The following is a 26,279-nucleotide window of genomic DNA, read 5'->3' as shown; positions in this document are numbered from 1 at the left end:
GGGTTTTTTAGTTGTTAAATCGGTGGTAATTTTCTTACGGAAATGTGTTCTGTTGGGGGTGAGAGGAGCCCCAGCTGAGAGGGGCCCTCAGCCCTGGGTGTCCCTGTGTGCAGGGAGGGCTCCGAGCAGGGCCCAGGCTCTGCTCTGGGGGGCCCAGCCATGGCACCAGAGGAACGGGCAGGGACTGATGCCAGGAAGTTCCCCCTGGACAGGAGGCAGAACTTCTGTCCTGTGCAGTGACTGAGCCCTGAACAGATCGTCCAGAGAGGGTGTGGAGTCTCCCTCGCTGGGGATATTCCAGGACAGTCTGGACACAATCCTGTGCCCTGTGCTCTGGGATGGCCCTGCTGGAGCAGGGAGGTGCCACCAGCTGCCCCACTGTGTCCCCTTCCAGCCTGACCCATCCTGGGATTCTGTGAACTCCTGCACAGCAGTGCAGCATGGTTTGCTTCTCATTAAAAAACATTAACCAAAGGAGTTGTGGTTCCTGAAGTTTGCAACCCATCAAATAGAGGGTGACACCTTTGGCGACCACGCCAAGCATGCTCTCTCAGCGGAGGGGTCGGCTGCGGGAAGGGTCTCCGTCCCCTCACGCCCCCCGGTTCCGGCTCTGCTCCCCTCAGCCGCTGCCCCTGCGGGTTGCAGCCCCGGGGAGCCGCCCGCGGGCCCGCACGGCGAGGAATCACTGAGGGCCCGCACGGGGGTCTCGGCAGCCCCCTCTCCCGGCCGCGGGCAGCAGGGGCCGCCCGTCCTGCCCGGGGCTCGGTCCCTGCCCGGGGCTCGGTCCCTGCCCGCGGTGGTGCTGCGGGGCGGGGCGGGGCGGGGCGGGGCGGGGGCGGGCAGGGGCGGAGGCGCGGGCGGGGGCCGGGCCGTGCAGAGCCGCGCTCCGCGCTCCTGTCAGCCCTCCCGGCACCTCGGGGGCCGCGCTCAGCCCCCGCCCGTCCGCCTCAGCCCCCGGCCTCCCCACGGATCTCTGTCATTTGCTTTGATTTTATTTTAATTTTAATTTAATTTTAATTTTTTTTTTTTTTTTTTTTTTTTTTAACCACGAAGGGGAGGAGCGCGGAACCCAGCTGGAAAATGAGCCAGAATGTCTGAAAAAATGTCCAGCTTTCTGTACATCGGGGACATCGTGTCCCTGTACGCGGAGGGCTCCGTCAATGGGTTCATCAGCACGCTGGGGTGAGTGCGGGCCGGGCGGCGGAGCCGGGCGCGCTGTGCGGAGCCGGCCCGCGGGCAGCGCTGGCGGCAGCGGCACAGGAAGGGGCGGCAGCGCTGCTCGGCGGAGCGGGGAAAGTAGGAAGTGATGGGGAGCGGCGAGGGATGAGAGAAGTTCCCGAGCGGGGCCCGGGCGGCCGCGGTGCCGGCGGCGGTGCCGAGATCCGCGCTCGGCTCCTGCCGGGGCTGCGCCCCCGCGCCGGCCCCCGAGCGCAAGCACCAGAGCCCCCTCTCTGCCCTGCCCAAACGCCTTCGTACGGTCTTTATGTGTAGCTGACCTTTTAATTAATTAATTAATTAGGTTTAATTGCCCTTCCGAGAATTTTTGACAAAGACGTAAAAGGCAAAACCTTTTCTTTCTCGCTCATCGTCGTAATTAGCTCGTGAAATGTGCATCCCTTTATTTCAGGTTTGTGTCCAGCAGAGTCTGGTTGTCAGTGATGAGATATTTATAATCAGATGTTTAGCTTCATGGGGATGCTTTTCCCGTGAGCTCTTTGTGGGGTGAAAAGGTGTACTTTAACTGTGGCTACTTCACTGAACCGCTGTTTGTTTCCATTTTTATTAACGGTGACCACTTTAAATCGCCCTTTTGGAATCCAGGAGGGAAAGCCTCAGCGCAGAATGACAGAGATACACTGATACATTTCTTTACGTTGATACACTTTTTAAAACCATGATGTAGTTCGGTTGCAGTGACGTGTCCCGAGGGTGCAGTGGTTCCCTCTGATGTTTGTCGGAGAGCTGCAGGAGTTTCAGTGACTTTGTGGCGTGTCCCAAAACCTTTGCCACTGGAAACAGCTCCTGCGCTGCATGGTTGTAAGTGACGCGGTCGGCAAGGCAGGTCAAACTCTAGTAAACATCTGCTTAAACATTAGTGGTACCCTCGGAGTAGCAGTGAAACTTGCTAAGGCAAGTTAATGTGTGCCTGGGTATCGCTCCTGTGTTTGTGTTAGGCTCCCTGTGTTCTGAGATCCCTGCGATGGGGGGACTGTTGGTATGAAAATGCAAACAATGAATGTCCAGGTTAACTTGGTGTGCTGCTCTTACTGTAAAAGAGCTGGTGTTCAAGGTCTTTTATATTTTTTGAAATCTTACTGCATCCAATCCTTGCTGTTCACTCTTTTGATCTGTTGACAAGTGTTTTTCCATGGTTTGTTCCTCTATTTGTTAATTCGGCGCCTTGTCTCTCCATGACTCCCCGTGTTGTCTCACATCTTTTGTTTTGCTGACTCTTACAACTTTAAATCCTGTCTGAAAACTTTTGCTTTCTGCAGCTGTTAATTGCTGGATATTGTTTCTTATTCTTGTTCACCCCAGCACTTCCTTTTTGCTGGCACAGTCTGTTGTTGGTTGGTTGTGTTGTTGTGTCTCATCGCTGGGTTCTGTTATCCAGAGGAAGCTGAATGTGCCGTGCTTTTGCTTTTCATTGTGTTCCTCCTTTCTGAGAACACCTGCTCGTGTAGTGGATGTTCCTGCTCTGACTGGGGCTTCTACAACTGTTACTTGAACACGTGTTGGCTTTGCCCTGTCACAGGATTCAGACTGCTGATCCTCCCCGATCCCTCAGAGTTAAGGCAGGACATTTACTCACAGTTTTATAGAGGAGAAGCCAAGATCCAGGCTTGCCTAGGGCACATGGGAGCTCTTAACTAGAAGAAACAAGTGAGCTCGAGCCAATGCTCTCTATCCAGGCTCTCATTTAGCCAGAAAACCCAGCTCAAGAAAACTACCTGGGATGAGACAGAAGTTCAAGAATGCTGATGTACCTCTGTTGGCTTTTCAGTACAGCTTTTTTGTGCCCTGCTCCCTGGCATGGCAAAGGCAGCTGCAGAAACAGGAGGCTGGAGTGGAGGAGCTCTGGGAAGCTTGAAGTCACCAGTGGAAAACTCCCATGGCTACTCAATGGGATTGCTGACCCCTCTGCTGGTGGTACAAGAGCTTGGACTGAAATTCAAAGTTGTGATGCCAAGTGACATTATCTGTGCCAGCTATTGCAATTGCTGCCTTTGGACTGGCTGCAGCAACACAAGAGCCAGAAAAACCTCTTATGTTCAGGCAAAAAGCTTGCCCAGCTACACTTTTGGTGTGCAGCCATTGCTGAACTCCTGCACCTTCTGCATTCCTGCAGGTTCTCTGCAAATCTCTGAAAAGAGGAGGCCTCACCTTCCAGAGGTGCCTCTAGTTGGTGAGGACAAAGTGGAGTAGGACTGGGGATGATTACTTGTTCATTTGAATGATTCATTTGACTGATGTGAATCCTTGTTTGATTACACTTGCTTGCATTGCTCAGGGTGCTGTTCTGAAAGGTTAGCTTGCCCAGCACCTCTCTTACACTACTGAGCCCATTGGGGAGTCTCATGCTGTTCCAAAAACTTGAAATCCAGCTCAGGACTAGTAACTGTTCAGCAGGGACAGTTTCTTTCAAGCTGTCAAAGTCTAATTGTTTCTTAAACAAAGCGTGAGCGAGGCTATTCTATAAATAAGGTTAAAAAGTGCACAGCACCTTCCCAAGCAGGGCAAGTCTGTCACATCAGTGGACCTCACTCCTTGAAGGATCCAGCTCAACACATGACTTTTGAGGGAGATTTTGAAGCATAGGCTGTTTCTTGAGTTTTGGAGTATTTTTTCCTCACTTGCTAGTGCAGAAATTTTCACGTGCTCAGTGTTCCCAGAAAACTAAAAGCCAAGAGGAAGATGTAGCTGAGCTGTCCAGATCATGTGTTGGGCCAGGTTAATATCTACTGTAACCTGAGCGTGGAAATCTTCCTCTGGTGTGGTTTGGGAGGTGTGAAGCTCCTCAGAGGATCCGTGGCCCTGTGAGCATGCTGAGAGTTGCTAGGTGAGGGCAGGAGTGCCTTTCCAGACCTCCTTCTACAAAGCGGGTTTGAGAGTTGCTGGAACAACATTCTGTAGGTGAGTCCCAAAGGCTTGGAGCACTTCTTGGAGCTGGAATAAGCCTGTGTTCTTGCCCTCCTTGTCCCTGAATGGTTTCATTGCTATAAACAGCTGGTGGATGTGAGCATGAAGGCTCTGCTTTCAGCTTTGATCCCTCTTAGTCAGAAGAGGAAACTGAACCTCTCTTCCGCATCTGGGGCTAGTGCTGTAGGGTGGGATGGGAGTGGGGAAGTTGGGCACTGCTGCTCCAATTCCTGCTCCTGGGTCTATATTTTAAAAGAGACCAGTTTTTCTCATTTTTGGAAGGAGAGGTGTCACCATCTGTCTCCAGGAGAATGTTCTAGGCAGTGGATCCCACAAGAAGAGGGGCACCTGTGGATCATGGTATAGGAGAGGGTTTCAGGCCTCAACATTCCCAGCTGGCTACTGCAGACCTTTGGATTCTTGAGGTACTGAGAAACCAAGCAATTCCCTGCTGTTTTTTTCTGCTTGGCTTTGGGCTTACTCTGGGTTTGGATGCTGCTTTTGATATGTGTAGTCTGGCCTTTCCAACCTCAAGGGTCTCTGAGCTTCCTCACCCGCCCTCCTGCCTTTTAAAAAATGAGAGTGCTTTTGGATGTATGAGCTGATAGTTGAGGAAATGTTTGGGCAAAGCAATTTACATCCATTGGTAGCATTCTGTCATTGCAAGATATGTTTGGTACTGGATTATTGAACTGTCCTAATACTGTAGGGCTTTCCCTTATTTATTTAGCTTTTAGTGTGTTTTGGCTTCTGCACAGCTGGAGGCCTTGTGTCCCACAGGAGATGTGTGGCAGGACCAAGCAATGAATCCAATGATCTCCCAGTGTCCTAGGCTGGTGTTGAAACCACCTTTCCCAGTATTTTGGCTGTGAATGCTCTCAGTGATGCAAGGTGGCAATTAAAACTGCATTCATCTCCTTTCAGTACAATGAAGGGGAGAAAATATTCTTGATTGGAGAGGTGGGGAAAAAAAAAGAAGTAGTGACAATGGCCAGGATCAGCTGTAGGAAAGTTTGATGATGGGCCTGTTAGTCACCATGGGGAGCTGCATTCCTGTCTGACCTCCATAAGTGTGCAGTGAGAGATCTTCTGGAACATAATTAGTGGAGCATGCAGCACAACTCACCTACTCTGTGATGTATGGCCCTGGATGACGAGGATGCTAATTACTTCTAATTAGCAGCAAAAAATTGTGTTGTAAAATATTTTGGACTCATTTCCTTGCATGTAATGTTGATTTTTTTTTTTAATAACTTTTCTTAATTTGTGGAAGTGCTTGCTGGAACTTTCTTACTTGAAACATCCCAGATTTATTCAGGCTTCTTCCCTGGGTTTTTGTGAATTAGTTGTCTTGTTGAACTTGGACTTCACACAGGGGTTGAGTCAATCATACTCTGTGAAGAGACAAGATTAAGTAGAAAGTGCTTAAGAAGCAGCATCAATCAAAATGTTGCAAGTATAAAAAAGGCTAAAATATGTCATCTTGGTGGCTTCAGGAACGGTGCTAAGAGACAAGATGTAGTGACTGATGATGCTTCCAAGACACCAATGTAGTGTTTTCATCAGTGCACTCATTTTTTCAACCTTTCTCTCCTGCTGTCTGTAAGTACAAGCTTTGGTTAAGGAATAGAGTATCTATCCTTTAATTAATAGCAAATTTTTCTTTCATGTGCCAGCTGGAAAAAGGTAATTAGTCAGGAAAGAATAAAAAGCCTGAAGAAAGTGAGAGTGGCATAACTAGAATTACTCCTAATTTGATTCTGACACATAGAGAATCAAGTAATACCTAAAAGAGAGAAGGGAATATAAATTTCAGCTTTTCTGTGGGAAAAAGTACTGGTATGTTTTGTTTCCTAGGTGCTTTATCCTCTAGACTGATGGAACCAATGAAATTTGACAGTTTTGATTGTGTGATCCTGGTTTTTTTTTTTTTTTTTTTTAATACTGTGTAGGATTGGCATTTTCAGGAATGTGTTCTCTTGGTTGATTTTCTAATGCAGCAGCCCTGGTCTGAATTCTGCAGCTGCTTTGACTATGGTGATGTACACTTTTCAGCTACACGCTGTGTTTCTTTTCTGTGATAACTAATAAGCTCAATTAGATGCATTATTAACTACTTTCATTGATCTTACAATAAATGCCATGTAAGTGGAGATGTAGGCATATAAATACACCTCTGTATCTCGCATACCTTGCTATTCAATCCATATATCAAAGCTCATATCCTCTGTAATTATCCACTCTCACTAGCAATTAGGCACTGCTCCAGCTTTTATAACAACCTTATTTTGATGCTTGTTTCAAATACTCTAACAGCAGTGCCATCTTTAAATAAACAATGAGACAAAGCTTTCCACAAAGCAGCCTCAGGGGAATGCAGCAGGCCACGAGCCCCGGGGAAGCTGGTTTGTTTCAGAAGTTTTACTTGTACACAGAGCACAGCCTGGGTGTGAGGGAACATAACATTAGGCTTAATTACAGCAGTGTGATTTATGAGGCTGTATGCTTAAACGTAATATCCTTCGTTCAAAGGGCTCATTATCAAACAGAATTGGAGAGAAAATGGGGGTTGGAAGTCAGTTTACCCATAAGCTGTGTGGTGTTAACTGGAAATAAGAGAGGACTTGGATTTTGAATTGAGACAGGACATACAACTTGTGTAGTTCTCAGCTGGGCCGTGGGTGATGTGGGGAGTAGTCAGGAAAGAGAGGGTAGATTGTTTGACCTGCGTGTCCTGAAGTCTTTTTTACCTTGCTTTTATATAATGAGGGGATTAAACTAGACCACCCTTCCGTGGTTCTTGGTGTCACTAGAAACCACAGTTAACCCTGTATTTTAAAAGTGCTGCAGAGGAAGAAGTCAGTAAATCTCTGACTTCCCCAGCCTGGAAGATTGTTTCCCAAGGGGCACAGAGACCTTGGCTCAGCCAGGCGTTTCACAGCATGGCGTGGTCTTTGGAACCCTCCACTGTTGGTGCTGCTCAGCTGGAGCCTGAGCCTGTTTGTTGGGCAACAGCACAAAGCCGTGTCCTCTGCACTTGAAAGTCTGGTTTCTGCTTGCTTTGAAAGGCCTGCTGCTTCTTGTAGCAGAAAAGGGATGTGGGTGAAGTTCCATCACTTTGATACACTTGGTATCAAAATGGAGAAAAGAAAATGAGCAGTAGTTCAAGGTTTACTTTCTACATTGTCTGGGCTGTGTTTTGTCACTTGATCGGAGATGCATATTTTAATTCTGTTAAAGGGTATAATACCCCTTATGACTGATTCCTTTAAACCTTCATTTGTTATTTGTAAATCTGATTCCATCTAATTACTTGAACCAGCAGTTCTACCACTATGTAGACGTGTAGGAACTTCCTGAGACGGGTCCTGGTTTCAGCTGTTTATGGTGCTAAACCTTGATGTTTTTGGACCCAGGGTAGATGCCTGGAGCTGAATGTTTGGGTATGGAAAGTTTCAAGTAAAATGGCTTTTCTGAGAACAGGATTAGCAAAAAACCCCCAAACAACCACCAAACCAAACAAAAAAGTGTGTTATCCCTGATTTTTAAAAAAACCCAAGAGTCTTGCAGATGTGTACCAAGAGTCTTCCTGAGCTGCAGTGCTCTCTCCAGCCCTACTTCTCCAGCATGGAGGGCTTGTCTTCCTCTGCCTCTGTGGAGTTTTGCCCAGGTTTGGCAGGTTAAGTTGAGGAAGTATTTCACCCTAAGACTTTGTGGGCTGTTGTGATACCTGCCTCTTGCTGGAGGGCAGCAGTTTTACCTGGCAGGGGCAGCTTCTCCTCTCTGCTGACACTGGACACCAAGAGCCCTTGACCTGACCTGCAGCTGTGTGGGAGGTGAACCCCAATTCCCAGGATTTCTAGATTCCTCTCCTGGGGCATCACAGGAGAGCTTCAGTTGGCCAGCTGCTTTGTGTTCCCTGTCTCTGGAGAAGTAAAAATCATTTCTGGTTTTAGTGCCTCAGTTCACTTCAAATATGAAACAAACCGAGAAATGACATTCTTGCAAGGTAAGGTTTTGGAAACAGAGTTAAACAAGAAAATCACAGGGTTAAAATGTACTAATTCATGTCTGATATTAAGTACTGCTTGAGGTTTTGAGGGCCTGTTTTGGCCGCGGTAGCCAAAAAGTTGTGTCAGGCATGTTCTTGCTCCTCTTGTTGCTGGTTTTGTGACTCTTTTTGTGCCTCTCTGTCTACCTCTTATCCTCATTTGTTTGCATGTTTTGATTGCTGTTGAGTAGAAACAAAGCATTGTCCAAAGTGTGTGATTTAAAACCAATTCTTATTCCTTGCTTAGTAATAAAGGAAAGAGGACCCCGAAGAGTGGGTTGTAGGCTGCAGAAAAGAATGTGAGGAAAACAGCCTCCTCTGTCCTTCCAGTGCTCCCTTGCTGGATGATGAAGAGGAGGAAGAGACGTGTGTTGATGAATTTAGGGTGAGAAATGAGCAGAGCAAGTGTTAGAAGGGAAGTGGGGCTGAACAGGAGCAGGAGCTGGACAGTTATCAAGAGATCTGCAGCCCCTGCTGTGAGGAAATAGCTCTGAAAGCTACTGACAAACTTCGTTCTTTTCAAAGGGAAGAAGTCATCTTGCCATTGCCACTGTTTACTTTGATATTTCAAATGATCGAGGCCTGTACTAAGGCTGGTATGGTGTCAAATACTTGAATATTTGTTTGGTTTTTGTTCTGAGGGTTTCTGGCTTTGTTCAGGAAAATGAATGTTTTATACCATCTTCTCCAAGAGAATGTCTGAGGTAAAATACCAGTTCCTCAGAAAGAAATTGCAGTTTTAAGATGGCCTGTGGTACTTCTTGTAACAACAGAAGTTACATAAAAGAATTGTGCTACTTGGTAATCTTCTTATATAACAAGTTTGGGCAATTCATTTGGAATGTCCCTTTAGGTCATTGCTTCTGCATGAGTGAAGGTATAGGATTGAAATTTATGTGAAAACATTTGGCAGGAGGAGGCTGGAAGAGCATATCCAAGTGCTGTGGTTATCACTGTGGGTCCCTTCCAACTCAGCTTGCTCTGATTTGACACCAAGTTAAGCTTCCTACAGCTCTTTTCTGGATGATATTAAAACAGTAGTCAAGTTTTTGTTCTTTGACCTCTGACAGATAAAAATCAATGTCATTTGAAAGGAAAATCAACAAACAAACCCTGAAATGAGGCTCTTTATATGAATCTCAAAATACAGAAACTTCATGTGATCCAATGCTTGGGTTTCTTATCTTGATTTTTTCTTAGAGGCTTGTTTGAATTTCAAACAGCTTTTTTATTCTCTGCACTTGACACACACAAGTTAATCAGTGCTGCAGGGGCAGTTGAAAGGACACAGAATTAGGGAAACAACTGCTTGAACTCTTAGGAAGCCCCAGATTTTTTTTACCTGCTTTCCACAGTTAAAAGACAGTAATCCAGTTCTTAAGAGTAAATTTTGGTAGTTGTGTCATGTTGAGCACTGTGCTTTGGAAAATTTAACTTGGCAGCTTTAGAGGGCAGCAAAGCTGGATGTGAGCAGTATAGTTTTGTCCTGAATCTTGCAATACCTGACTTTATTTGTAAAATACCAACTCCTACAGCTCTAGTACTTTTGGATATCCTCAGCTTCTCCCATGTGTGCTTTGCTTAAATATTCTCAGTCACCTTTTCAGTCTGGCTAATATTTTTTTATTGTCCAGAAACAAAAAATAAAGAGAGGAGGCAAACCCAATGTTTTAGGAAAGACTGGATATCACTTTTGAAAAGGCTGAGAGCAGTTCTTTGTTCAGTTGTGAATGCTGAAAAATGTTCAAATGCATCACTAAGCAAGTTTCATTCTCCTGACCAAAGAATAAAAGTTTAAAGCCTTCCTAGAAAGCTTTTTTTTTAAAAAATCCTTTATTTAAAACAACCAACCAAACAACAACCAAACAACAAACTGTGTGGAGTGAAAAAGGTTAACTGCCTGTCAGTAGTGTTTTCTTTGATGTTTTAGACAAATTTTTTAGGTTATCACATTTTGCTAAGGTGGTCTCAGTTTCAGCTGAATGCACTGTCCTTGCTTTACTGTCTGGCACTGGTGAGGGTGCCAATCCATAAACTGCTGCTCTAAATCTGACCAGGCTCAGTGAGCTTGGCTCTTTACAGAGAGCTGAAAAGTCAGGGTTTAGTGGAGAGTTTTGTGGAATTTCAATGGAGCAAAATGAGGTTTTTCCATCAGGCTTGCTGATGTAAAAATCAGGTAGGGCAACATGTATAATGCTTCCCAGGTTGAAGACAGAACAAAGTAAGTCAAACTTTACTGTCAAACTTTACTTTTTTCCTAAGTCCTGAACTGATGTATAAATTTTGGATTTTAGTGTTGCGGTGAGAACTGTAAAGCTGATTACTTCACTAAATACAAGAAGTCCAAGTTTCAAATAAGATTTTCAGGTATCTCTATAGATATCCTTATGTATCATTGCAGCATGTTATTTATAAAGAATAATCTTGCCTTTAAATCATAAAAGTACAAAATAACATAGAGAAAAATTAATGAATTTTTTATTTTGGTGGTGAGGAAGTAATAATTTATTTGTGTCAGGCTGGCCGAGCTGATTAAAGGAATGGAGCACCTCTCCTGTGAGGAAAGGCTGAGAGAACTGGGATTGTTCAGCCTGAAGGGAGCCCACAGAAAAGATGGAGATGGACTCTTGACAAAAGCCTGACAGGACAAGGGGGAATGGCTTCACACTGACAGAGAGTTGGTTTAGATTGGAGATGAGGAAGAAATTGTTCCCTGTGAGGGTGGGGAGGCCCTGGCACAGGTTGCCCAGAGAAGCTGTGGCTGCCCCATCCCTGGCAGCGTCCAAGGCCAGGCTGGATGGGGCTCTGAGCAAGCTGGGATAGTGGAAGGTGTCCCTGCCCATGGCAGGGGGTGGAATGAGATGATTTTTAAGGACCCTTCCAGTCCAGGCCATTCTATGATATTATATATTCTTTTCCTCAGAAAAACTAACTCACAAAATCGTAGCAAAGTTTCATGACATTATTTCCTGTATAAGTGATTTAAGATGTAGGTTCTTGTCATGGGTTAGCATAGCTATGGAAGTGATTCTCTTTCAAAGAGGTGCTTACAGCTTCCTCTCTGACCTGACAGAACCTATCAACTGGCTAGTTTGAATATTGACAAAATATGGAAAAAGAATCACTTCCATAGCTGTGCTAACCCGTGACAATCCTACACCTGCAAATTTGTAGACTTAAACTGCAAAGATGTCATGAGACAACTTTTTAACAGAACCTGTTGAATAGGATCCAAGTTCAGATTTTTTACTTCCCTGGCTAGATCTTCAGGAGTATTAAAAGGTAAATTAACATTTGTTCAAGAAACCCCTCAGAGACAGGCACCTGGCTGTTCAGAGAGGGCACTGCTGTGGCCCCAGGGCAGCTGCAGGGTCTGGCTTAGAGGTTTGCTCAGTTTGTGTTAGCAGTGCCTTCTCTTGCAGAAACAAAACAAGGTCAGGACCTGGCAGGCAATTAAGTCTTGTCTGTATTAACTTTTGTAGTTGAACAGGTTTTTCTGCCACTGAAGGCAAGGACCAATGAATGTCCCACACCTCCTACCCCTGTAATATCTAGGATACAGTAAAACCATGGTATGTAAAGTTTGGTTATAACAGCTCATTTGAGGCTGTACTGTGCATGGGGCTGGTGGAGTCAAACTCTCCATTTCATCTGATCCATTTCCTTTTTATGTCGGATTAAACTGTCCCCTGTGATTAGGCTGCTCTTAATGGAACTGTTTTCCTTGAGCAGAGCTGGAAGTGGGACAGTGCTGGTTTGAGTTTTCAACCATGGACCTAAAGTATGTTTGAAGGGAAACAGTGGATTAAGGGGTGGGACACGAGCAGAGGCTCCACTTGCGCAAGGTTGTTGACAAACTGTGGAATATAACCAAAGACTCCAAGTTCTGGGCCAGTGCTCTTTTATAAACATTGATCTGGTGAGCTGTTCAATGCATAAATTGTTTTATATTGGTTTAGCTCACAGTAACTGGGCTTACCTGGGTGTAAGCCAGTTGTGACAAAGCTAGTTAGTTCATTAAGGTTTCCATGTGTCAAAAGTTGCGTTGTTTCATTTTAAGTATGTGTCTAAAGATGCAGAATTTATCATTTCAAGAAAACTCTGTGCTGAAGAGAGTTTTACACTTGCTGACATTATTGTTGTGCTCACCCATTGGGAGGAACCTTGTTGACTGACAAGTGTAATGAATGTTCTTAATTTGTAATAGAGGTGAGGGAGAAAATCCTGCGTCCTTTCTGCAACCTGATAACTGGAACAATAGAAGCCACCACCCAAAGCACTTACACTTGGTAAAACTGAGTAAAAGCTGGGCTGTGTTACCCAAGAAACTTCTTAGAAAGAAATTCAGCATCATCAGGGCAAGGTGTACAGGCCTGAGTGAGTACAGAGAACACAAAACAAAAACATCAGTCATAGACAAGAAAATCTCTTTACCCAAGAGCAATAAAATGAGTGTGTCACTGAGCACTCTTCTCTCTGAAAACTGCTATCAAAGAAACTCCTGCTGTTTGATATGTCCTGGATTCAGGAAAACAAGAATTCACAAATTCTCAGACTCATTGGACTCAATGATCTTAGAGATATTTTCCAACTTAAATGATTCTATGATTATATAAAACTATTTCCAAATGACTGATGAAGAAAATACCCGACACCATCTCAAACTTTCCTTTATGGCAGAAACAGCCCTTAAGTCTTCAGAACTGACGTAATTGCTTCTGACTAACAATATCCTGGTATCATGGGGTGGATCCAACTCCCAAAGTGTAAATTTGTGACTTGTATTTGTGTGCAAGAAGCAATCACAGAAGAGAAGAGAGACCAGAGAGAATTGATATTACTTCTACTACAAGAACTGGAAGCCTTGGGGGTAGAATTAAAGCAATATTAAAAATGCCATCTGGAAAAAGACCTGGGTGCATCAGTAGGAGTCAAAGCAAAGAAATTTCCTAGTGACACTTTGAGTGATGATTTGCAGGTGAAAGTGACACCTTTTATGGGCAGCAATTAAAAACTGTCCAGGCAAGTCAGGGAAATGAGCAGCAAATAAAGCCACTCTCAAACAGCAGTGTGGGGTCACTGAGTTGGTCAAAAATGTGTTTGCTGTGGTCTGATCTATTTTTCCACAAAATACAGGTGAGGAAAGCTTTGGACTGCTTTGTGTTTGAGCCTCAGCAGAGAGCTGACTTTAGGAATGACCTCGCAGATCAGTGACTCAGCTGTGGAAAGAAGGCAAAGGGCAGCTTAGAAGGTGACAAAGTAGGACAGAAATTTTTGACCTCTTTGGGGAAAACTCCTCTTGGTGCTTAAAATGTCAGATGTTTTCATTTTTATCTGAGGAAGTACGTGGTCAGTACTATGCTGAAGCATCTCGAGAGCAGCTTACACATTTAGCTGTAGGAATTAATAGGGCTGTGCTTTCACCGGTGCTCACAGATCTGGGAGCACCAGGGTCACCTTGATGCCTCACCCAAATTAACTCTTTGCAGGTATTGCCTTAGGCAGACAATCAAGGAACTATTTCAAGGAATGACTGCTGCAAAAGGCATTGCTTTTTCTTTCCTTCTCCTGACTTGCAAAACCTTCTGAATAAGGAGCAAAATCTCCTGAATCACTCACCAGATGAATGTATCACTCCTGGAACAGATTTCAGATCAGCCAAAAGCTTAAAGCTTTCACAGGAGACCGTTTGGGCTCTTGTGCTCATCTGAAAGCACAGCATCCTCTCAAAGTGGCAAGACCAAGGTTTTCTGATCTCATCAGGCAAGTTTGGAATTTAGAAATGAGGTGGTACACAGGTGATATTATTCATTCAGAAGTTGTGTCATGGCTTTGAAACTGCTGAAGTTGGGGGTGCTGGAAGAGTCATGGCTGATTTGCAAAATGTATGATTTGGTGACGTGTAAGCAGGAAGTGGAAAATGGTGCAGGAAATGTGACGCTGACAAGACAGATAAAAGAGAGAGAGCCCCAGCTCAACAGTGTCTTATGGAGGCATCACTGGAGTGTGTGGCTGAAGAGCTGAGGGTTTTTTTCTGCCAGAGAATTGGTAGTTACAACTGTCCACTGACATAGTTGTGATTTCTTTCACAAACTCACCTGGTGCTTGTGAAGTCAGGCACCAAAGGGCACTGCAAATAGGAGAAACCAGGCTGAATGACTTTTGTAGATGTAGAAACAAGAGTAAACCATCTATGGATCAAAGGAGAATTTGGAATTCCAAGTATTTTGCTAAGTCATTGAGACTGCAGGCTTCCAGGAAAGACACCCTCAGTGTGCCCACAGGCTGATGGGTGTGGGTAGAAAGGATCACTATGGACTTCTACCTTCAACTCTCTTATTTTATAGATTCAGGGAAATTAGGGCACTGTGTCCCACTGCTTTTGAGGAATTTAAAACAGGACTGGATGAGAATGTGAATTATACTCCAGAAGTTATTTTGTTTCAATATAAAGCAAATCTTTATATTGTGATGAAATTTTGGGGTGATGTGGACTGTGTAGAAGATCAAACACTAGGCTGGAAAACCTTGTTCCAAGCCTGTTTGGCAACATGAACATCTTTTGGATGAAATTTTACAGGAGAGCTTATGAAGTCCAGGGATTGACTGGATGTGAGTGAGACATAATGAATCAAGGAGAATTCAAACCCAATTCCACTTTGTGCCTCCTTTTCCTATGTAGTTGAAATATGTGTTAAAATAGTCTACCCTTGTAGTGACAAGTGCATAGACTAAGATGACCAACTTCATGTCCAGATCAAGAATAAGGATTTCCAACAAGCTGAGGTGAAAGAAAGCATTTTCTTAGTAGCTGCTTTTCATCTATAATCTCAGTTTAGCAGAGGTCATAGAAGAACTAAAGGAATTTTATCCCTTTAGCCCGAAAGGACTGAAATGTCTTGTCAGCTCTTCTTTTTAATCACTTCAGTCCTCTGAGGATAATGAAGATACTGTATTCACAGGCTTGCCTGAGTGATGAAATATCTTCAAGTATCTCCAAATGCTGTCAGAGTGGTCTCTACACCTTGGCTGGGGGTATCTGTGTTGGTGGATGATGTTACCTATTGAAGGAGCTTTGGAATTTCTATGTTTTAGCTGGGTTTTGGTTGTTTTTATGTGCTGGTAGCTTGAGGGATCAAATCTGAGTAGTTGTTTTCTAAGGATTGCTGAAGGCACTCATTGTTTCTGTTAAGAAACAGGTGCAGGTTTTTTCTCCCTGACTTTTGCAGAAAAAAAATATGGATCGGTTTTTAGGGTGGACCTTAAATACCTTCTGTGAGTTCTCAGTCCTTCTCCATATAAAATGGGCCTGAATTATTGTGAATACCATGAGGTGTGCGTTATTTAGTCTAGCTGAAGAGGAGAGGGAGGAGGATTTTCCTGTGCATTATGAAGTAGCTCTTCCCATGTGGTTTGGTCCCAGTCTGGGGATGAGGGATTTTCTCTTTGGAGGCTGCTGTTTCCACCTTAAACTGGCACCTGGGTGTCCAGATGAAATTCCATGTGTCTGGATTTCTGATTCATATCAGCCCTAATGTGGCAGCAGCTGCTTTCAAATGGGTCTTGCCTAGAGGGGATTACAGGGAGTGCTGTGAAGTCTCATTTTACTTCTTCCACCTTGGCTACAGAGTGCTGAGAGGAGGGGAGGTGGGATATTTGTGCCATCCCTTGCAGATGGAGAACTGAGCACTTGCTGGTCAGCTGTTTTGTGGGCATTGTGTTGCCAGAGTATCTGATTTAAATGCCATTGAAAGTCTGCTCTACAGCAATGACAAGATCTCTTCAAAGTTAGCTGGCAGGAACTTAGCAGAACTTTGGTGAGTTAAGTGCTGTGATACTTTTTCCTAATTTCAGGATGACAAGTTAGAGACAAGCTTTTCTGTTGTGTAAACACAGAGCTTTAAACACAAACAAATAATTATTTTTGGTGCTCTTTTCCTATGACAAAACCTAAACTTGAAAGGTAAAAATAAACAAAAACATGTTCTAAAATCTTTTCAGATTAAGGGTTAGAAAAAAGAAAAAACCAGGGCTCAAGTTCACTTCCAACTTACATAATTGCTGACACAAAGCTGCAGTCCAGCCAGATGAACAGCACATTGTGAGGTACAGGAATAATTTGTAGTCATTTTGAGTAACCAGAGTAGCACACAGCAGATACATGCAGTGGAATAATAAATAAATCCTTGTCTCTGCATCAGTTTTTCTAAGAAATATGATAATATTTAGGTTTAACCAATATCTGTTTCTATCTTAATGGATCACAAGAGAGCAGTTAACTTTTGGTGTCTTATTTAGAGCCCTGTACTGATGGAAGAATTTATAGGTGAGTAAACTGTGGTATCAGAGATGATTGTGTCTTTTGCCTTGGTGAATAGTTTTTCAAACCACGGAGGCTGTGGATGTAGACTTACTCTGCAAGCTGTTTCTTATCAGTGGCTTCACATTACTGCTCCCCATCAAAACAGTTTATGTGAATGTTTCTCAGCCCTCTCTAAGCAATATGAGCTCATATACTTAAGCAATTTAGTAGATGATTTGTGCTAACGGGGTTGACTGTTGCTTAGAGACCCTCAGGCTCTGAAAGGTTGTAATGTGAAATGAATGACCCAGATTAATGTTTACTTTTGCCCTTGCCTGCGTTTGGGTCAACTTAGTTCTTTTATTGAACGCTGTGATCTATGGGTTTTGTAACTCAAAGTAGTGCCAGGTATGCTGTTTTATTTCCATCTGTCAAATCAGAAGATAGTGGGGAGTTCTGCTCCAGAGAGGTGCTTGGGGCAAGGCTGGCAGCCGGGATTTCCAATCAGGGAGGAAGCTTGGGAAGAGCATGTCTGTTTTAGCAGGAGGCCAGACCTTCTGCCACTCAGGCTGAAGCATCTCAATGTCCTCTTAAACGGAAGTGTTAATCAAAATATAGCAGACTAATTGTTTATGTGAGTGGATGAGATTATCCCAGACAATGTGGTGCTGTTTGACTTGGAGAAGGAACTGTGTAACCGTATGCAAAGCTGCACCACAGCGATAGACGATTGGCTTTTTGATTAGGTCATAAAATCTGGGGAGGTGATAAAAATGGAGCTGATTTTTGGGTGGGGTGCTCTGCTATCTTTTCAGATCAGCTTATAGCTGTGGAGTATTATTTACTATGCACAAATGAATAGGGAATAGTAGCTGAGGCAGTGGGCAGGTTTTTAATCTTAATGTGCCAGGCAGTGGGTTAAGCTCTTGTGATAATGTGTCCGAGAGCTTTGTGGAGTGATAAGGAAAAGGTTAGAATAGTTTTACTGTGCTAAATATTATTGCACAATGTTAGATAGAACTTTTTAAATGGGGGTTGTTTGTACCAATTAGTTTAACTTGAAACTAGATGTGAGCTTTGGTATGCTTGTTTTTGTGTCCAGGTCCCCTTCGCAGGGACAGTGTGCAGCAGTTGCTGCTACAGAGTCTCTGTGGGAACTGGTGTGTCATGGATATAAACCTCAGGATCTCAGGCTTGCCTATAACTGCATTTAAGACCGTGCACTGACACAAAGAGATGGAATACACAAAGCACCCTGAAAGGCAGAACGCCTTCTTCCTGAGAAGAGCTGCTAAAGTGTATCCCATTTGTTTATAATTTTCCATTAAGGAAATAAAAAAGAGTGGCCTGAGAGAGCTGACATCTCTAAAAAGGGAAACAGGTGGCTTTCCATTGCATTTCTGCATGGTCCCCACCATGCTGGTTGAGAGCTGGTCATGCAGGAGTAAGGAATGGTGGCTACTTACTCCATCACCCATCACATTCTCACCTTGCTCCAGTTCCTTGTGGGACCTGTATGGTCTTCTTCAAACCAGGTAATTTCTTTTTTCCTGTCCCCCCTCATATTGTTTCTGTTCCCCTCACTTGTGCCTTGGAGGCCTATGCTATCCCATCGCCAGCCTTTCCCACACCTTGGATTCTGCCCCTTCCCCACCCACCTATTGCTTGAGGGCGTCAAGAACTTCTTGCAGGACAAGCTAGAACCCCCCATGCTGCAGCCAGGGCTCTGCTCTGGGTGCGGAGGAGCTGATCCCAAGGCTGTCCCTCTGCCATGCCTCCTGCCCAGCCTGCCAGGCAGCTGCTTTCCCGGTGCTCTAACAGGTCCTGCCGGTGAGTGGAGAAGGGGAAATGTTTTTTTTTCCCATGTATACAATGAAAGGAAGCGCTGTAATAAACGGAATGAGGTAAAAAGGTTTTCCCGGCACATTACCTTCTAACACTTCTTCATCCTGTTTCTCTGCTCCAGGTCCCACTCTGCTATGGGGAGTGGGACTAAATTCCCCACAGCTGGCTCCCGCCAGCCCCCAAGGCCTGGCTTCCTCTGGCAGGGAAAGCCCTGCTTTGTCCTGTCGAGGGGATGAAGGACATCTCTCCCTTGGAACTGGGCAAAGGAGGGTCTCTTGCACCTTGGCACATTGGAGCTGGTGTAGGGAAGTGCTACTTCATTGCTATTATAGCAAAAGGAATAATAAAGTCTCCAGAAATCATATAAAAGACAAGAGGGGTGGGTGGGAGGGTGGAGAGAGGAAATACTTGGAGATGTCTGCAGTGCTTCCTGTTTGCTTCTGAAAATTATGAGTCAGATCCCCCAGAAACAAAAGAGAGGGGTTTGAAAAATGGTGAGATTATAAAAAAGTAATCATGCGTGCATATGTTCTCTTCTGGTTTTTGAGCCCTCAGAGCTGGAGGCCGTTTTTTGGGGCAGTGGTGACAGCAAGGAACACACACTCTTTTCCTTTCCACTGAAAGTAGAGGGGTTTTTAATATCTCTCAATGCAGCATCAGGAAGGAGACCAATAGAAAAGATACCAAAGATCGCAAGGTTTGGAATAAAATGTGTGATAGCATCACAGTTCTTCTAGATTTGATTGCTTTGGCTTGAAAAACTTTTGCAATAGGAGTTAGGTGTAGCCCTGGAGCTGGTCTGCCTTTGCTTTGTGAGCTATATACTTTGGCACAGGAGGGAGAAGGTGCGTTGTGTGTGCCTGGATTGTGTTTGAGACTGATCCAGAAGGAGGAACCATGCTCCTTTTTCCCAGGTCAAACACAGTCTGCGTCTTTAAAACCCATGGATTCTGTGGGATTTGTAGTATGAGTGTTGATAAGTGTATGTGTGTACAGCAGGATTGCACTTAAAAATGAAAAATGAAGTGGATATCATTGTTCACCTTATCGTATCACCAAGTGCAGGCTTTTCTAGAAAACCTGATTTCTTTGTTTCTCTGCCAGTTAATGCCCAGTAAATGTATGTAAGTGATAAAAGACTCCAGTTTTCCCAGTAGGAAGTGATTATCTGCAGGCGTTTTTCCTCCATTACAGTGTCAGGATAAGCTGTGCGAGGAGACCTGGAAGCATTTCCTTCAGCTGAAAAGAATGCTGCTGAACTGGAGGGCCTGAAGGTAAAAGGCCAAACTCATTTCTTTGTAACAGAGCTTGTTGTTAAGACACACCTTGGAAGGTGATCTGACTGACAGCTGACAGCACAGCCAGAGAGTCGGAGCTCCTTGGTGCTCGGCAGAGTTGTTGCTGAGAGCTCAGGTGGACCACAAAAATCTGTATTAATAAATAATCTCTCCCATGTGCTCTGGGGTGCAATAGCCTGTACTGCTATAAATGTTTCCTGGAGTGATTTTTGCCACTAACACTGTCCCCAGACCCTGTGCAGGGATGGGGCTGGAGGGGTCCTGGAAGCTCCTCCTGGAGTGTGCAGCCATTCTGGTTTGAATGCTGAGCTCTGCTGAGCAGATACAGGGTTTTCTCAGAGCCTGGGAGAGTCTTTGGGCATGTGAGGTTGGCTGTTGTGAGTGTAGCCTTGTTGTGCTAAAAGCAGAGGAGATGCCAGCCTGCCTGGTGGTCAGCATGAGAAAGGTCTGCAGCAGTTTTGAGGTGTGAACCTGCTAGTTACGTCATTTTCCTGCTTTAAAATGATAGTTATGAAAAGTTCACGCGAGTGGAATGGGCTCCTTTTCCACCTTTAACTTCACACCTGCACAGAGGTGACTGTTTTGCCACCCTGTTTGTGGCTGCTGTTTCATGACTCTCCTACTTCCCAGCTCCTTCTGCTATGGCAGGAGCATTCCCAAGCATTTCCTCTTCAGGTTTCTGCTTTGTGCTGCTACGTGGGACTCTCTCAAGCGAGTGTGTACAGGTTGGGGGTAGGTGTGGCAAAGGGCTCCCAGAGCTGCTCCCAGCAACTGGGAAAGCAGCTCTGAGACAATCTGGAACAGCTCCCAAAATGATCTCTCCCAGTAGGAAACTGGCTCTGCTCGGTTTTAAAACAAGTAAATAAAATCACTGTGATTTCTCAGTTGGCTTTTGTTTGGAAGGGGTTTTTTTTTTAACTGGCTACTGAAGAAAGGGAAAAGCAAAGAGACTATGCAAAAATACCCAGCTGCAAAAATTTGTAAACATTTATTGTTGCAAAGTGAAAATAAAAATCATACAATCCTTTGTTAAGAGAATTGGAGCACGTGTTGATATCTCATGTGCACAATTCTCATTGTCACCGGTGAGAGCTGGACACATCAAAGGGTGAGCAGACCTCAGTTCCTGCCTCCCAAAGTCATTGTCCCTGAGGGCAGAAGTAAAGTGCTGCTGAAACCAGCGGCAGGATTTTGGGAGCTGGGTTGCATGCTGGGTACAAGTTTGTTGGTGGTTTTGCTGTTCAACCTGAACAGCATAACCACTGAAGGTGGTTTTATCTGAAGGCAAAACCAGGCAGCACCGTAATTTCAGAGCACTGTCTCGGCAAGGGGATGGTCAGGAAAGGCTCATGTTCCCGGTGTAAAGCCCAGGTTTGCACCCAGTGCCAGGATATTGCACATCTCATGGAAAGGGGCTGTGGGTGGGGGAGCTCAGGATGTGTTGTGTGAGTGTGCTTGGCCTTGAAGACAGTTTCTGGGGTTGCTGAAGGAAGGTGCACTAAAGGAAGGATATGAAAAGTTCTGGGTCAGGTGCTGAGCTGCTGCAGAAAAGGGCTGTTTGACTAATTTCAGTGGAAGTACACATGTTCACACTAGCTTGGGACTTGTCCCCATTGTTGGCCTCTGAAATGAGGTGAGCCCTTTCTTTGTTTGGTACCCTGACATATAACAGTGTTTATAACATGGAGGGTTTTGTTATCTATATTGTCTGAATTTTATTTTTTTTTTACTTAAGCAAAAAGTTAGGCATGTAAAATTTTTCTCTCCTGTGTGAAATAAGCAATGCAGGATGTGTAAAATGTCAGCATTTTGATTGAGCAATGTGTTCCACTCACATTTTTACATAGTGTGACATGGGTTGGTCTGCCAGATTATTGCTGTTTGTGTTAAAAAATGGAGAAAGAACTTGGTTTGTTTTCCAGGATTTACATTTCAAGCTGTGTTTGCAGGATTGATAATTTGTTCATGTATATTTGTGGATGTATATATCTTTGTATTTATGTGTTTGTTTACATATATATGTTGTCGTTCCAGACGCTGAGGTTCATTATAGGCCTTTCAGTAGCATTTGAGGCTGGTTTGTTTGCTTAAACAATAATATTTTTACACTGTGCTCTTTCAGCAAAGTTTCCTAATTTTCTTCCTTTGCTTATGCTTCCTTTCTACAGTAAGTGTTGCTATTTTGATGAGTAGGTGTGACTGGCTTCGTTACGGGGATGAAGTCACTTTTTGATCACTGGACAGATATTGGCATTTCTCAACAGTATTTCTCTGGGTAAATCTTTCCCTTTTCATTAAATGCTGTTAACAGTGAACAATCCAGCCTTTCTGACTCCTTTTATTAGCATGCAGTTCTTCAAAGCAGTCCTTTAAGGTGGCCACTCACAAATACGTGCAAAGCTGAGAAAAAAAGCACAAATTCTTCTGTTGTAAACTAAACATAGAATTTCTTTGATTGTGATTATTTTCTCTATGCTGCTGGCTTAGCTTTGCTGTCTCTGGCTGAATATGTAACTATGTAATGAGTTCTGCTTGATTTTGGGAGCAGTGATGCTGTTACTAGGACCACTTTTCTGAAGTCACTGTGTACCATGGAAATATAAACCATTCAGTGTGATAGGGACTGGTTAGTGAGCTACATCCTGAAATTCACATACGGATGCAGGGTTGCCTCTGACACCCTCGTTTTTAGTTTACAGTGGTCCCAGTGTCAGTGTTTCTAATGCATGTTAGGTTGATATACCTAAAATTCTGCTTTATCTGTGCTTTCTTACATTGAGAGAGCCGAATTGCAGACCTGTTATGGGTGGTTGTAAGGTGTGAGCAAGCAGAGTTAAAGTCATGTGTTCAATCTTGATTTTCTGATTTACTTCTAAGTAAGTGGTATGTTTGCTTTGGGCCAAATCCTGGACTTTTTACAATGTTTGCATTCCATATATAGCTAGCTGGAATAAGGATTAAGTGGAAATTCTGCAGAGGTTAGATTGCAATTAAAAACTTTGATGAATGACCCTCAGTGTGAGGTGCTGACGCTGCTGCTTCTTTAAACTTCATCCCACAGTGCACTTTTGGGAAGAAGGGATGATGGGGATGAAATCCTGGCCTCGGAGACATCAGTGGAAGTTTTGTCCGTTCAAAGAGAGCCAAGATTTCACCTAAAAGGAAAATGTTAGTAATGGAAAAATTGTCCAGTCCTCCAGGTGATGTGCATTATTAGTGGGTCTGTGTCCTGCAAGCCACTACTGCCTTCAGAAAGCTTTCCTAATACTCATTTTATAATTTCCATTTTTTTAGCTTTAATACAACTTTCATCCAAAAGAGGGTTTGCCTGTGGAAGTGTTTTCCAATTAAATGCCTTTAGGTTGTCGCAACATCCTTGTATGATCGACTCTTACTTTTTGTATTAAAAAAAAAAAAATAGAAAAGAAACAAAGGAAGAAATCAACCATTTCCTTGGGTTTATGGGAATGTAATTTGTTTATCAAAGGCACTCAGACAGACTGAAGCCAAGACCTGCCTGGGAGCAGAACACCAGTGCTGTGGAGAAGTGCAGCAGGACTCTGTGTGCATGGGGAGGGAGCTGGGTGGGATAGGCTGGCACACCTCCTCCCATTGCCAATTCCCCGTGGAATCACAGAATATCCTGAGCTGGAAGGACCCACAAGGATCACTGAGTCCAGCTCCTGGCCCTGCACAGCACAGCCTCAAGAATCACCCTGTGCCTGGGAGCGTTGTCCAAACACTTCTTGAGCTCTGTCAGCCTTGGGACTGTGACCAATTCTCAATCCCCTTTTGACAGCAGAAAATAGGTGTGCTTGGCACCACTGAAAATGACTCAATGTGTGTTGCATTGATGTGAGGATCTTGAAATACTGTGCAAATGTTCATTTACTTGGCAAAAATGAGCATGTCCAAGCAAAGCTCAGTACCATTTTCTTGGTGCATTTATGGCTTACCTATTATGCAGGCCAAGAAAATTGCAAAACTGAGACTAAAATCTAATCATGTTTTCTCCATTCCTCTGTAACCTCCAAATAACATTTTATTCCTTTGTAATCGTTTATTTTAACTCTGTTCTTATAATTTAATTGAAATTGCACAATATTTTAAATGTAAATGTAGCTATAAAAATGGATAAACAAGTTCTACTGAACAGAAGCTTTTGCAAGCTAAAAGCATGACTGGATATAACACAATACAACAGAATAACAAAACGACATTCAGGATTTATAGCCGGATTACTTAATTGAGCAGAAAAACTTCTGCTTTTATTCCCCTTGTCCTCCCTTTGACATGCAAGCCTGCAGGTACAGTTACAAGAATGTATGAATGCACTATCAGATGAGGGAGGAACTTTAGGGCTAATTATTTGTGCAGTTATTAGTGCAAATGTGGAGCTGCCTGCTTGCATGGTGGTGTTTTTGTTTCCCAGTATGTGCTTGGGATTGTACTTTCTGCCCATGTGTCTCCACACCATTTGATAATACAATTCAAAGTGACCCACGCAAGCATTTTTTGGGATGGTAGGAATGGCTGAGTGTTCCTGCTCTATGTGGCTGAGTGTTCCTGCTGTGTGTAGCTGAGATAAAATGCACCACATCCTTATTTTACACTGAAGTTGGTGCATGGTGAAATTTGTCTGCTGTTTTAGACACCTTGAGGAGTTTGGAATGTTTTAGATGCATAGAAGTTTGCTTTCCCAGAGTAAGGGTATTTATTAAACAGCTCCTTTCAACCTGTTTTCTGCTTTGTTTGTGGCAATTAAAATTTGTTCAGAAAGGAAAGTATAAAGTTCCTAAAGTTTGAGGCAGGCAGGAGCCAGATTTTGTTGTCTCTGTGCTGCTGTACCTCACTGGCATGAAGTGGAGTTCTTTAAATATCGTGTTCTGCTGTCCTCCCATTTGTCAAAAGGGCTTTTTAACATGGAATCTTCCTAAATGGTAGAGATTTAACAGCCTTGCTGTAAGTGCAAGGAAGAGCCTTTTTATTTTCTGTGTGAGCTGGGATTAATGTAGGCAATCCTCAAAGATGTGAAAGGTGATGGTGAAAAATTTGGCTTTGGAAAGAAGACATTTCATACAGGGTAGCTAAATCACAGAGCTATAAATCATTTGAAGCAGGACTGCTAGTCAGAAAAGAATATGAACTCACATTTTGGGAAGGGTGAGGTAGGATGACTGTAGATTTTTGGCAGGAGACCGCTTGAAGCACACAAGAAGTGGGCTGACCTAGATGCCTGATAAGAGGCTCAATGAAATGAAAAGTGGGTGGACTTGGAGAAGAACTGGGTGGACCTGATTGTTTTGGCACTTAGGTATTTGATGTTTGATTTCCAGGGTAGCAAAATTTGAATCACCTATTGTTCGTTATTGGTTGGTTTCTTCGTGGTATGACTTGCACCTCTCTTCCCGAGTGGTTGCTGGGATGTGTGGAGCACGGGAGAGGCTTTGTGCTGCAGTTTGGAAGGCAAGAAGTGTCCTGGGTGGCAGGTGCTCTGGAGGAACATTTCTATGGAGGAGGTTGTGTGAAGGGACATCTGAGGAGCAAGGTGAGGGAGGCTTTGGGGGCTGCTCCTTTGTTCATGAGGGCATGTTAAGGTTATGTGGTTTTGGGATGTACCTCAGCATGCTTTGCAAACAAAGAAGTTGCTGGGCTCCACTGGCAGTTAAAACATCCAGGTTCTCCTGCTGATGCCTGTCACCAACGTTGCCCCTCTTCCTGCTGCTGCCCAGGCCTTGTGCTGCTCAAAAAGGCAGTGAAATGATGATACCATTAAGAGACTAAAAGCTGAGCAACCTGAGTATCTTATACTGAAGACGTCACCTCTAGCTTAGTTTATTCAGCCTTTTGAGGACTAAAATTCTCCATAGATGTATAAATAGTACTGAGTTGATGCCTTGAGAGGCCACCTAAAAACAGAGACTAGACAAAAATAAGGGAATAAAGGTACATATTTACTTGAACGGCCTTCAAAGGTACCCCCTGGGGAGCCAGAGGCTACTGCCAAGATGGACCCCAAGATGGATGACAGGTCATGAGTTCTTCGCACTTTTATAGGTTTGGTTCATTTGCATATCAAGGTTAATGCTCCGATTAAAACTTCAGTTAATGATGTAATTTCCCCAAGCTCACCCCCCTCTTAAAATGTTGGTTTACCCATTTTGGGCCTAGGATGGTCTGAGTGACCTTGGAGAGCAGGCCTGGAGAGGCTTTGTTATGTCTAACCAGCATGAGAGAGCAGAAGTTAATAGGCCACAGGAAACTTCAGAGTTACACACTAGGCAGTACAGGATTTGAAAAATATGAAAGTTAAAACCTAAGGCATCAGAGTGTGTTATAGACATCAGCAGCTGGGTCATGTATTTTTTAACAAGTTACACACACGTGCAGTTCCATGTATGGGAGAGTCTGTGCGCTCATGTGTTTGGTCAGGTATTGTTGTACTTAATAATATTGGCTATGATTATTGGGTGGAAGTGTCTGTTTGTAGGAAGAGACAAAATACATTTCAGGATGGTATTTTTGAAACTCAAGGCACAAAACTAAGATAAATGATACTATGTGGCTGCTTTCTTTGACAATCTAAAAAGCATCTTATATTATGAAAGAGACCTAAAATTCACAAAACCCACCACAGTTCCTT

The 26,279-nt window shown here is 43.9% G+C and overlaps 1 protein-coding gene across 3 annotated transcripts in view; it reads left to right on the top strand.

Moving 5' to 3' along the window:
* The first annotated feature begins 869 nt into the window (after positions 1 to 869).
* The window catches only part of ITPR2 (inositol 1,4,5-trisphosphate receptor type 2), a 245,697-nt gene continuing 220,287 nt past the window's right edge, over positions 870 to 26,279 (top strand). For 2 of the 3 annotated variants that reach the window (XM_039570501.1, XM_039570499.1), the window contains exon 1: positions 870 to 1,182. In XM_039570501.1, coding sequence (XP_039426435.1) covers positions 1,091 to 1,182 — 92 coding nt within the window. In that variant the 5' untranslated portion in view covers positions 870 to 1,090. The remainder of the gene's footprint in view (positions 1,183 to 26,279) is intronic. The other variant, XM_039570500.1, reaches the window with a different exon arrangement.

The sequence above is a fragment of the Corvus cornix genome, chromosome 1A (assembly GCF_000738735.6).
Source record: "Corvus cornix cornix isolate S_Up_H32 chromosome 1A, ASM73873v5, whole genome shotgun sequence".
NCBI classification, from domain to species: domain Eukaryota; kingdom Metazoa; phylum Chordata; class Aves; order Passeriformes; family Corvidae; genus Corvus; species Corvus cornix.
This window is presented reverse-complemented; position numbering and strand designations above follow the sequence as displayed.